The sequence below is a fragment of the Numenius arquata genome, chromosome 6 (assembly GCF_964106895.1).
Source record: "Numenius arquata chromosome 6, bNumArq3.hap1.1, whole genome shotgun sequence".
NCBI classification, from domain to species: Eukaryota; Metazoa; Chordata; class Aves; order Charadriiformes; family Scolopacidae; genus Numenius; species Numenius arquata.
The window spans coordinates 10,962,180-10,974,221 of record NC_133581.1 but is presented as its reverse complement, the minus strand read 5'-3'; the positions used below and the strand labels follow the sequence as shown (position 1 = coordinate 10,974,221).

Genomic DNA, 12,042 nt, shown 5'->3' with positions numbered 1-12,042 from the left:
TTAGGTCACAAAGCTATAAAAAAAAAAATCAAAACAGTTTGTTACAAGACCACTATTCAGGAATCTGTGAAGATGTCCAAGCACTTCCATGATAATATAAGTATGAGATCTTTTGGTCAGAAATCTCAGGCCCACTCCAGAAATAATTCATATAGATATAAATCTGTGTGGATGGTGTCCTATCCCAAAAGGAAATCACATTACAGACAATCACAGAATTCTGGAAGAGTTATCAAATTCATAAGAATTCTTCCCCTGAAATGAAAATATCTGTCACTCAAAGCATATAATCTCAAATGCTCAAAGATTTTTTAAATATTTTTAAATAGTGGCAACTGACAACTCCTCAGGCAACCAAAAACTCTTCCTTATGTTACCTCCAACGACCTCTTCAGGGCCTGAGAGTCAGATGAAAGTTGGTTCATTTCATGCCTGTGCGTGGTATTTGACTGAACAAGCTTCTCTACTGCCTCCATTTGAATCCCAAGCTCTGCCAAGTCATCTTGGATCATCTGCAGAGGAAAAGACAGATTCCATATGGGTAATGTGCTCAATGTGGCATGGACCTCCACAAAACACACACTAAGGGTAGATTCATTTGACAGTGTGAGGACAAGAAAAAAAAAAACACAAGAATAATAGCTGTCTTTAAGAAAATTAATTACTTTGATGTCTAGGAGTAAATGTTTTCCTGAGCTTTTCTGAGGAGGAAAAGGCCAGGGCAGTGCAGGGACCCACAGGGAGCCGGCAGCGAGGGTGGCTGATGAGGCAGGGGCAGGACCAGCAACAGTGGCAGCAGATTTAAACAAGGTGTAACCACCAACAACAGTCACTCACCAGACGTGGCCATCAACCAGGACGCGGTGCCACGAGGTGAGAGCCAAAAGCAAAAAGGAGGCCTTACAGAGGGTGGAAGCATGAACAGGTAGCCTGAGAGGAATACAGAGAAACTGTCTGAGCAGCCAGGAACCAGATTAGGCAAGCTAAAGCCCAGACAGAATGAAATCTGGCCAGAGACATCAAGGACAAGAAGAAAAACCTCTATAAGTATATCAGAGAGAAAGGGAAGACTAGGGAAGATGTGGGCCCTCTCTGGAAGGAAACAGGAGACCTGTTTATCCTGGATATAGAGAAGGCTGAGGTACTGAATGACTTTTTTGCCTCAGTCTTCACTGGCAAAGGCTCTAACCATGCCACCCAAGTTGCAGAAGGCAAAACCAGGGGTGATGAGAATGAAGAACCACCCACTATAGGAGAAGATTAGGTTCAAGACCTTCTAAGTAACCTGAAGGTACATAAGTCCATGGGACCCGATGAAATCCATCCACGGGTCCTGAGGGAGCTGGCAGATAAAGTTGCTAAGCCACTTTCCATTATATCTGAAAAGTCCTGGCAGTCTGGTGAAGTTCCCACTGACTGGAAAAGGGGAACATGACCCGTATTTTCAAAAAGGGAAAAAAGGAAGACATGGGGAACTACAGGCTGGTCAGTCTCACATCTGTGCCTGGCAAGATCATGGAGCAGATCCTCCTGGAATCTCTGCTAAGGAACATGGAAAATAATGGAGGTGATTAGTGACAGCCAACATGGCTTCACCAAGGCCAAGTCATGTCTGACAAATTTTGTGGCCTTCTACAACAGTGTTACAGCACTGGTAGATAAGACGAGAGCAACAGCTGTCATCTACCTGAACTTATGCAAAGTGTTTGACACTGTCCCACATGACATCCTGGTCTCTAAATGAGAAAGCCACGGACTTGATGGATGGACCACTTGGTGGATAAGGAACTGGTTGGATGGCCGCACTCAAAGGGTTGCGGTCAACGGCTCGATGTCCAAGTGGAAACCAGTAATGAGTGGTGTTCCTCAGGGGTCTGTACTGGGACCAGTGCTGCTCAACATCTTTGTCAGCAACATGGACAGTGGGATTGAGCGCACCCTCAGCAAGTTTGCCAATAACACCAAGCTGTGTGGCACAGTAGATGTGCTGGTGGGCAGGGATGCCACCCAGAGGGACCTGGACAGGCTTGAGAGGTGGGCCTGTGCAAACTTCATGAAGTTCAACCTGGCCAAGTGCAAGGTCCTGCACCTGGGTCACAGCAATCCCAAGCACAAATACAGGCTGGACAGAGAATGGATTGAGAGCAGCCCTGAGGAGAAGGACTTGGGGGTGTTGGTGGATGAGAAGCTCAACAAGAGCCAGCAATGTGCGCTCACAGCCCAGAAACCCAACTGCATCCTGGGCTGCATCAAAAGAAGCATGTCCAGCAGGTCAAGGGAGGTGATTCTGCCCCTCTACTCCGCTCTTGTGAGACCCCACCTGGAGTACTGTGTCCAGCTTTGGAGTTCTCAACACAGGACGGACATGGACCTGTTGGAACGGGTCCAGAGGAGGGCCATGAAGACGATCAGAGGGCTGGAAAACCTCTCTTATGAAGACAGGCTGAGAGAGTTGGGGTTGTTCAGCCTAGAGAAGAGAAGGCTCTGGGGAGACATTATAGCAGCCTTCCAGTACCTAAAGGGGGCCTACAGGAGAGGTGGGGAGGGACTCTTTGCCAGGGAGTGTGGTGATAGGACGAGGGGTAATGGTTTTAAACTGAAAGAGGATAGATTTAGATTAGATATTAAGAAGAAATTCTTAACTGTGAGGGTAGTGAGACACTGGAACAGGTTGCCCAGAGCAGCTGTGGATGCCCCTTCCCTGAAAGTGTTCAGGGCCAGGCTGGATGGGGCTTTGAGCAACCTGGTCTAGTGGAAGGTGTCCCTGCCCATGGCAGGGGGGTTGGAACAAGATGATCTTTAAGGTTCCTTCCAACCCAAACCATTCTATGATTCTATGTTTCTGAAAGAAATGGTTGGATGTCCTTACATGTTACCAGTTGATAACAAATAAAATAAGTTGCTGAGAAGCTGCCAGAGGAGACATGGTATAATGAGCTAAGTACTACAAAGAGCTATGGTGATAACACCCCTGTGGTCACCAAGGGTGAAGTGGCACCATACAGCTGAATCACCGTAGCTCACCATGGCGAAAAGGAAGAGTCACATCCCCTCTCTATTCTCCTCCTGCTCTTCTCTCCCCTCTCCCAGCTATGTTGTCCCACTACATGCCTCGAGCAGGCTCTACTGCATGTTGGACCCTTTGCTGAACCAGTTCAAAACACTGACCAAGTGGAAAATTATCATCTTTTTATGTTGATTATTTTTTTTCTCATCTTGGCCAGGTGAATCAGCCCGTGGAGTAAATCCAGCAGATGTCAAAGCTGTGACAAGGTAAAGAGCAGGAAGTGAGGGATGCAGAAGGAGGTGGGACAATGGGAACTCCCTGCTTTTGGAGGCAGTTATATTGGTTCAGGTTATCTTGTGTTGTGCAGTTTCACTTCCAGTGGGAAGTATTTTCTTTAGCAGTAAAACTAGCCCAAGGTGTGGCACCAATAGCTTCCAGCTGCGTGTTCCTTCCCTCAAGCCCAGTTTGCCAGTTCTTCAGTTGCATTGCTTCAGTTTCATTTACTCCATGCTATAAACTGGACCAAAAGAAATTATCTAACACGCAATCAATTGAGGGGACAAGATACTGAATTCCTAATCCTAATAAAATTTGAACAAACGGGACTGCAATTAACTGAGAATATCACGGTCAAACATTGCTGTAATGTACCTGGAGTCTCTGGAGTTGCGTCTTTTTACCCAAGAGGTCAGGCCGCGGTTCCTTCTCTAGATCTAATTTGGCTTTGATGGCAGATAATTTCTTCTGCAAAGGCGCAAAACCAGCATCAAAGTCCTTATGTTGTGATATCAAATTCTAGATGGAGGAAAAGGGAGAAAAAAAAATAAACCGGCATTCAACATATATCCCTTGGCATTATTTTTTTGTCAATGTCCATTTCATGCTCAGAACAAACACCAAGCTACTCTATGCAACAGATCACAGATCTATTTGAATATTTGATCACCTTTGAAAAATTGATTGGGCACAGCTGATTAGTACTAAATTTATATCTATAAAAGTGGCTTAGTAAAAGATTGATCATTGTCTTTTTCACAGGCAAAGACTGTATATGGGCTTTGAAGCTCACCTGGAGTTTACTTTTGCTTTGCAGCAGACTCGTGTGTAGAATTTCCCTCTCCTTTGAAGCTTCAGCTACTTCTTGCAGGAAAGACTTTGCTTTTTCCTCACCAAGGATATTGCTTAGCAAATCTTTCTTCAGCTGTAATGTCATCAACTTCTCTTTGAACTGGGAGCTTTCAGCTAGGGCAGCCTAACGGAGAAAAATTTTTCCAGTGAAATCATACCAAAAAAGTAAAAAAAATAATCACATAACCACATTATTCTCACACAAGTCACACAACTAAAGCAGTATGACAAAGCCAGGTAAAATCAGCATGCTGGGCTGACAAGGGGTAACAGAAGGTACCTGGACAGTGCCCAGTTAAAGGAAAAGTCTTCCTGATAATGTTAGAAGCACCAGGGCTGCATCCATTTTGTGAACAGAAATAGAGGAAAGCTGTATTATGGAAAGAGTTGTCTGTGCAGAGGAGAGGCCTAAACAACCAACAGAAAGGACAGCTTGAATGCTCATCCCAAGGATAAACTTCGTCCCTGTTCACAGACACATTTATTCTTGAGATCACAGGGATGACAAAATAACAAACACCTTCCTGGGCACATGCAGAAATCATGCATTTTAATCCCACAACTATATTACTACATACTCCTTAACAGAGTCCACAGACCTCCCATTCAGGGAGATTTGGGCTAATGTTAAACATTATCATCATTTTTAAAGACATCTAGCACTTTAATTCAGCCTATTCAGTTGACAACTCCAGTTAACCAAATGAAGGACAGAAAATAAGATGTTCTGCTACAGCTAGAGTTAACTATTGACCTCCATCCTGTGGGGTTTCCTGGCATTCTGGAACAGCCCTTCCAGCTGCTGCTGTCTGGCAGCTGTATGCAGGCAGCTGCTGGCAAAGCTTGGGCAAACACAAACCAAGTATCAGTTTCTGAACTTAGTAACAGGTTTGCTACCTCAATGTGAGCCAGCGCTGGCTCCGGAGTCTCCAGGAGCATCTGGACCGATGGCTTCCACTGTTCAAAATCTTGCAGGGGATTTTGGAAGAGTCTTATCAGTTGGGTTTCTGTATCAGTGCTCATTTTAGATGTCTTGCCTCTAACACTGCAAGGATAAAGTGACGGCCGAGGGAAGGATTATGAAGAAATCCAAGTCCAAACATCCTATTCATCAAAGCATGAATTAACACAATACTCGTGTAAACTGTATCCAACACAAAAGCCTCAGTCTCTTTTACTGTCTGAGCATGGTGCTGTGTACAGACAGCTGCTCTGTCAGTCAGAGACACCCGACAAAACTTTATTTAGACGCTCTAGGACACATTTGTCTCTTGTGCAACTGTGTATTAGGAATTACTTTGCCTTTCTAGCAGCCAGCAGTCTCCCCTTGTATGTGATCTTTCTTGGCTGCTATCACCATCATGATTTAAAAAATTTTATTATCAGAGCAGTCTCACTGACTGATGGGAGGAACAAGCCAAGAGTGTCTAGAACTTAACTGCAGTTGCCTGTATTATGTTGCTTATTACCGAGTCTTTGTTCCTTTAAAAAAAATTGTATTAAGAAATCTTTGATCACCCTATGTTACCTATAAAAAGAGGAAAATACATATTTTTTCAGATATAAATTCTTAAAATTTTGCACTTGTATTTATATTAATATATAGGTGATTCTGATAAAGCTTTGTATTTATATACATGAGTACACATACATACACAGCTGTGAATGTATTTGTACATAGTTATTAAAAAAAAATAAAATCAGCACACATTCAAAAAATATTCAGGCTTCTCTACTAAAGGCATAGCCAAAATACAGCTGAGTAACAAGGCCTAGCAGTGACACACCCTGTGCAGCTGCCTCCTGTTTTTCTCAGCTTTCCTGACCTCCCAGTTTGCAGAATCCTATTTGATGTGGCAGAATGCAGCCCAAACTATAAGTTCATATGGGAACAGTATCCTGAAAATTCACAAGAGGCAAGAGAAATGCCAATCAAGATTAATAGTGCCTTTCTGTAAAACCAGAAACAATCATCTTACCTGTGTCACTGGGATGTTACGGAGCTAAGCAAAGGCAAGCTTGCAGAGGCCAAAAGCTCCGTAAATAGAAAGTTCTGACATTGCATGTCCTTTGCCATTTGCTCTGCTGCCCCTGCTAGGCTCAGCGTGAAGCTGCCAGACTTCGCAAAGAAGCTTTAGGAGAGAAGCTGGCAAAAGAGCAGCTGCCATTTTCTACTCAGAGGCAAGTCCCCAGCCTTCTCTGCTGCTCTTTCGACATCGTTTACTAGTTAGTTTTTAAACTGAAATCCTTTCCCATAATGATCTATAACCCTTCCAGCAGGACAGCATATTGTGCACTGGACAGAGGAAAATAAGCTTGGATACAGTAAAAAAAAAAAAACAACTGACCTTTTTCCTTAAAAAAAAAAGATCCTTTCTTCTAGTTTGCAAAATTTGCTGCAGCTTCTTTACTTCCTGATTCCAGGCAGCCTGGAAACGGAAACACTGAAGTCTGGGGAGAGGCTAAACTTTCAGAGTTTCCAAACCAAGGCAAGTTGAAAACAGGAATCATGCATATATGCCACCAGGAGAAGGGGAATAAGCTCTGCCAAGTAATTGCTAAGGCTGATGAGTCACCACAACAAACTCAATAAGGGAGGGCCATAATTCTTCTGAACCATTTACTATTACAGCTCCTGTCCTGATTTTCCAGTTGCTGTCATGAAAGGCAAGCAAAATACATAAATTATTATTATAGAATGCTAAGAAGATCCAATTAGCTGCCAACAATCTAATTTTCTTCGAACCATACACAACATTAACGATGCAAGATCATTGCTTGAAAATGGCCAGCAGCCTGCTGCTCCCAGCAAATGGATAAAATTACAGGTTTACTGAAATGTGGAGGCGGATGAAATTAGCAACAGCCTTTCTTTTCTACCCATCACTTGCAATTGGACGGCATATCAGTTTTTTTCTTAGGCCCTTGTTAATCCCTTCAGTGTCTGAGAGAAGATACTACCTTTCATACTGCTGTATTGCAGAGACAACACTCTCAGCGTGTGGCTGCACATCTTGGGAAAACCGTAGCAGTTCCTTAAGCTGAGCCTTCAGCCTCTCAACCGTGGACTCTTCTGCAGCCAGAGCAGCTCTCGTTGCCTTAATCATAAAAATAATGAACAGATCACACGTTTGTAGTGTCTGGCACATGAGAGATAAGGCTGCCTCTCAGGGTATTCACAAGTCCCCTTTCTGCTGCCTTTTCTTCCTGTTTGTAAGGAATATGGACTTTGCTAAAGCAGAAAACATTCCCAGGAACAGTTTTGTTCCTGCAGGCTCTCTCTCCTCTCCTCCTACTGCCTAACCTCTGCAGGCATCTGATCTGCAGCATTCAGTTTGAACAGAGTGAATCACAAGCAGGCCCAGTTTCAGTTCACTGATAGCAGTATATAACATGAGATGCATTTTTTGAGCAGTCTTAACTGCATCTGTTTGCATGAACAGATCTTTCTCAAAAACTCACATATACAGAATGTTAATTCTAGGGTGAGATTGGGAAACAAAACCAACAAAACCCATGCAAATGTAGCTGGATTGAACCAGTCTGTATTTTGTGGATCCTTTTTGCATATACTTTCCCCAGTTAGTCCTGCTTTGTTCTAGACATACAAATAGCAATGAAAGGCATTTTGAGAAGCGATAATAAATGCAAAACCAACCCTCAAGAGAAAACGAATGGTAAAAATTCTTATCTACTGTACGTGTGACAAAGTTTTTCTGCTCGTTTTTGCCACAGATTGATTTTGGTGTAAATATTGAATTGCTAAAAACTTGGGACTTCTTATGAATGAAGATGTGTTTGATAGTAGAGGACGATGGCTACCCACCTTACATAGATTAAGGATATAATACGGAAATGTCCTCACCAAATACCCCAGAAATATGTGTATTTGTATGTATATGTGTGTGTGCATGTATACATTTGTATGTACTGTGAAGCATCATTTTTCCTGCTTCTTTTTAAGTAGACCAAATTGTGTTGTTTGCTCTGTATTGTGCTCTTCTTTGCATATGGTCCCTTTGAACTCAAGACACAAACTGCAACACATCTTCCAATCTTGCTCCCTCTGTGCAGAGTGAGATACAGGTTAGACTCCATTGTTACTATTCAGGTTTTCCTCAGTCTGCTTCATACACGCTTGTACTCTTTCCTTATTACCTTTAACCAATGGGACGAGCACCCTGTTGGATGTGACTATGCACGTTCAATCTATGACTGCACTTGATCCTGCCGGTTTTAGGCACACAAAGGGTATCAACTTACATTGCATTTTCTCCACAGAGTTACAAACTCATCTTCAGTCTTTTCCCCTTTCCCAGGGTCCAGGTAATTTTCTAGTCTCTGGAGATCTTTTCTCAACTCCTGGACATCTGCTTCTAATTGTCTGGCTTGGGACTCGTAGGCACTTTCTGACTCTTGGATCTTGAGCAATCTCTCCTCCTCCTCACTACTCAGCAGTTTTAACATCTCCAAGGCTTTTCTTAGCTCTTCAAGTTCATCCTTCATTCTCTCAGCTCCAAGCGGGGAAGTATTCTGAATCACCTCTGCACACTGATTTTCAAGGTGCTTCCATTTCTTTCCACCGTTCCTAATGTTTTTGGCAATTTCCTGCAGAAAGAAGTTAAAGTAAGATTAGCTGCAGGAATGGGAAGTTGGGGAAAAAGCTGAAAGCAGTAGGAAAAAAAGACCACCTCTCCTGGTTGCACACATTTTGTTCTTCACTTCCTATTTCAAAGTATGTCCTTTTTCAAGTGATCAGAAGCCAGGGTTGGTCATCTGACTGCCTTCTGAGTAACACTAACTGCCACAATTCTGAAAATATTGGCTTGATTTTCATAAATGCTTGACAGCTGAGGTCCCTGACAAAGAAAACAGGAGCTGCAGGCATTAAGAAATACTAATAGATCTCTGAGAGATTTAAAATTAAACAGTTTAAGTAGCAGCACCAAAATATTGGACACTGTTCTCAAGACTGGTATTTTTATCACCAGCTCTAAATTCCCAAAACACGTAAGCCTTCGGGCTCTACTTGGATCATGTTTACCAAATATTCCTCATTTAAACAAATTTAAAGGGCAAGATTCTCAAAGAATCGCATAACTGTAGGAGATCAGGCTTTAAGAAAAACAAAACAGACCAGCCTGTGACTCCTGCTACAGTTGGGAGAACCAACTAAAATTAACAGTTTTAGGACCTGATACAATTCTTCTCCTCTAGCTTATGTTACAATCACTACCTTATTATTTTCTTTGTGTAATTCTTTTCTTAAGCACACCCTTGAGAAACATATACAGGCATGAAGAACACACAATCCTAGCTCCCAGTTAGAATTATATTGTTTAAGAACCTTCAGTGCCTTCAACTTGTCCTCTACTGAAGACTTGGTTGCTTCTCCAATGCAGCGGTTTAATTTTTGTGTCACACTGTTCAGCCACAATTGAAACTGGTTGACGTTAGCGTTGTACTGTTCATGTTCCTTGGTTATCTTTTCAAGCAGTTTCACTCTGCTCTGTAACAAGAAACATCAGAAGCCGTGAGGACAGTGCTTATCTGGCTCTTTTTCCTTTACAGTAACCCAAAATTTATAAACAAGAGTCCTTTCCGTGAGACCTGATAGCAGTTGGCCTCCATAGGAATTCACAGTTCACCTCAAGAAACAGGACACAAAAGGGCATAAAGGCTTGTCCCCATCTGGGTCGTGCTACAGGCTGTCAATGGCTAGTCTCTAAGGATACAAACTGCAAGGTCTTCTTAGGTGAATTTCTAGCCTCCCCTTTCCAAAACTTAGAATCATAGAATAGAATCATAGAATTGTCTAGTTTGGAAGGGACCTTTAATGCCATTGAGTCCAACCATCAACCTAACACTGCCAAGTTACCACTAAACTATGTCCCTAAGCACCATGGCTGCTTATCTTTTAATCACCTCCAGGGATGGTGATTCAACCACTTCCCTGGGCAGCCTGTTCCAATGCTTAAGAATCCTTTCTGTGAAGAAATTTTTCCTAATATCCAATCTGAACCCCCCCGGTGCAACTTGAGGTCATTTCCTCTTGTCCTATCACTTGTTACTTCGGAGAAAAGACCAACCCCCATCTCTCTACAACCTCCTTTCAGGCAGTTGTAGACAGTGATAAGGTCTCCCCTCAGCCTCCTTTTCTCCAGGCTAAACAACCCCAGCTCTCTCAGCTGCTCCTCATAAGACTTGTGCTCCAGACCCCTCACCAGCTTCATTGCCCTTCTCTAGACATGCTCCAGCACCTCAACGTCTTTCTTGTAGTGAGGGGCACAAAACTGAACACAGTGCTTGAGGTGGGGGCTCACCAGTGCCAAGTACAGGGGGACAATCACTTCCTTAGTCCTGCTGGCCACACTGTTTCTGATACAGGGCAGGATGCTGTTGACCATCTTGGCCACCTGGGCACACTGCTGGCTCATATTCAGCTGGCTGTCAACCAACACCCCCAGATCCTTCCTATTCTCTCATTAGAAAAAGAAAAGAAACAGAAGACTGATTCTGGTTTTGACTTTGGGAGACAAGCACTTATGTTCCTCACACAGGTTAAAAACAAAGATGAGCACACAACAGATTGAATTTGCTTATCTGTCAAAATAAGAGTAGGAAAGACTGTGAGCCATCGCCATCCTGTCAGCTTTTCTCCATCCAGGACAGCAGAAGGATGGCATGAGCATCAGTCACCATGGGATCTCCCATGTGATGTGGGGTGGTGGTCCCTTTGAGACTTTGCCCTTCACCTTTGGGACAGGTTATGCCCATGGTGCAGTACAAAGCCACCACACCAGTCTGTGTTTTCCACACTGCCACTGCAATCTCTGCTGACCAGGAGTGACTCCCCTAAAGTTAGTTGACTTGCTTTAGGACAAAAAAGGGACAGCGAAGGGAAAACTGCTTCCCATGGAGGATGAAATGCTTATTACGGCAGGACCTTTAATAGCACCATCTATGCAAACATGGGTTTGGATGAGACCAAAAAGCAGAATTATGACTGCAGACTTCTGTGGCCAAGATGTATCCAGCAGAACACCTCACTTTGCTAAATCACTTTGCCTCAATTCTGAAATCCATAGCGGTCCATATAGGTTAAAGATTCTCACCTTGACCTCAAGTTGGGGTCTTGAAGAATGCAATCTTACAGCAGTATCAATGGGCCAAACATTGAAGTGAAACAAGTCAGCTCAAGCTTATTGATTCTAGGGACTTAGGTTAATTTGTTGCACTCACAGAATCTCCAAAGGGAATCACTCAAAGAATCTCCAAGTCAGAAAAACAAAGCAGAGCTATTATTAAACTCCAAATTCTTATGCTAAAATATAGAGGGTTTAAAAAGAAGTTGAAATGACCCAACCCTGGCCAGGCTATTCAGCCAAAACAAAGGATTGCACAGTTTGGATACTCCTGCTGGTCTATGAGGTCAAGGAAGAGATGCTATGGATCTGGACAGACTGTTCTAGCTGTCAAACAAAAGGCCTACCAAGAGCTGGCTGAGCACTCCCTCCCCCCAGAGGTTAGGCAGGGAAACTTTATAATGATGGAAAATATGGTATCACTTGCTTCTGTTAGGTTAGCTGTTTGAGGAGCAGGACGGTGTTAAACTCCAGCTCCACATGCACTTGGTTGATGCCAGGAGCCTTAAGCAAAGACATGGTCCTGGAAAGAGTGAGAGCACTGACAGGAAAGCAGTGGGTTTGCCATCAGCTGCAGAGGAAGAGATGTGTCTGGGCAGGATATGCCCAGCCCTGGGTACTCATGGAGGGTGGATGGAGGCATAGAAAACCCTCTCCTCTAAGCTCCCTTTACAGTCAGCAAAGGCAAACCAGCCTCCACCGGAAGGCAATCTGGAGCACATAAAGGAAGTTCCTGCTTGAAATCCCATTGCAGCATCTCAA

At 43.4% G+C, this 12,042-nt stretch overlaps 1 protein-coding gene across 1 annotated transcript in view; it reads right to left on the bottom strand.

Annotated features, from left to right (window-relative positions):
- The window catches only part of SYNE3 (spectrin repeat containing nuclear envelope family member 3), a 61,087-nt gene that overhangs the window by 20,400 nt on the left and 28,645 nt on the right, over positions 1-12,042 (bottom strand). The window contains exons 5-11 of the mRNA XM_074149252.1: positions 9,483-9,644; positions 8,399-8,743; positions 7,097-7,233; positions 5,033-5,180; positions 4,077-4,259; positions 3,659-3,802; positions 378-512 (exon numbers count right to left, since the gene is read on the bottom strand). Of these exons, the coding sequence (XP_074005353.1) occupies positions 378-512; positions 3,659-3,802; positions 4,077-4,259; positions 5,033-5,180; positions 7,097-7,233; positions 8,399-8,743; positions 9,483-9,644 (1,254 nt within the window). The remainder of the gene's footprint in view (positions 1-377; positions 513-3,658; positions 3,803-4,076; positions 4,260-5,032; positions 5,181-7,096; positions 7,234-8,398; positions 8,744-9,482; positions 9,645-12,042) is intronic.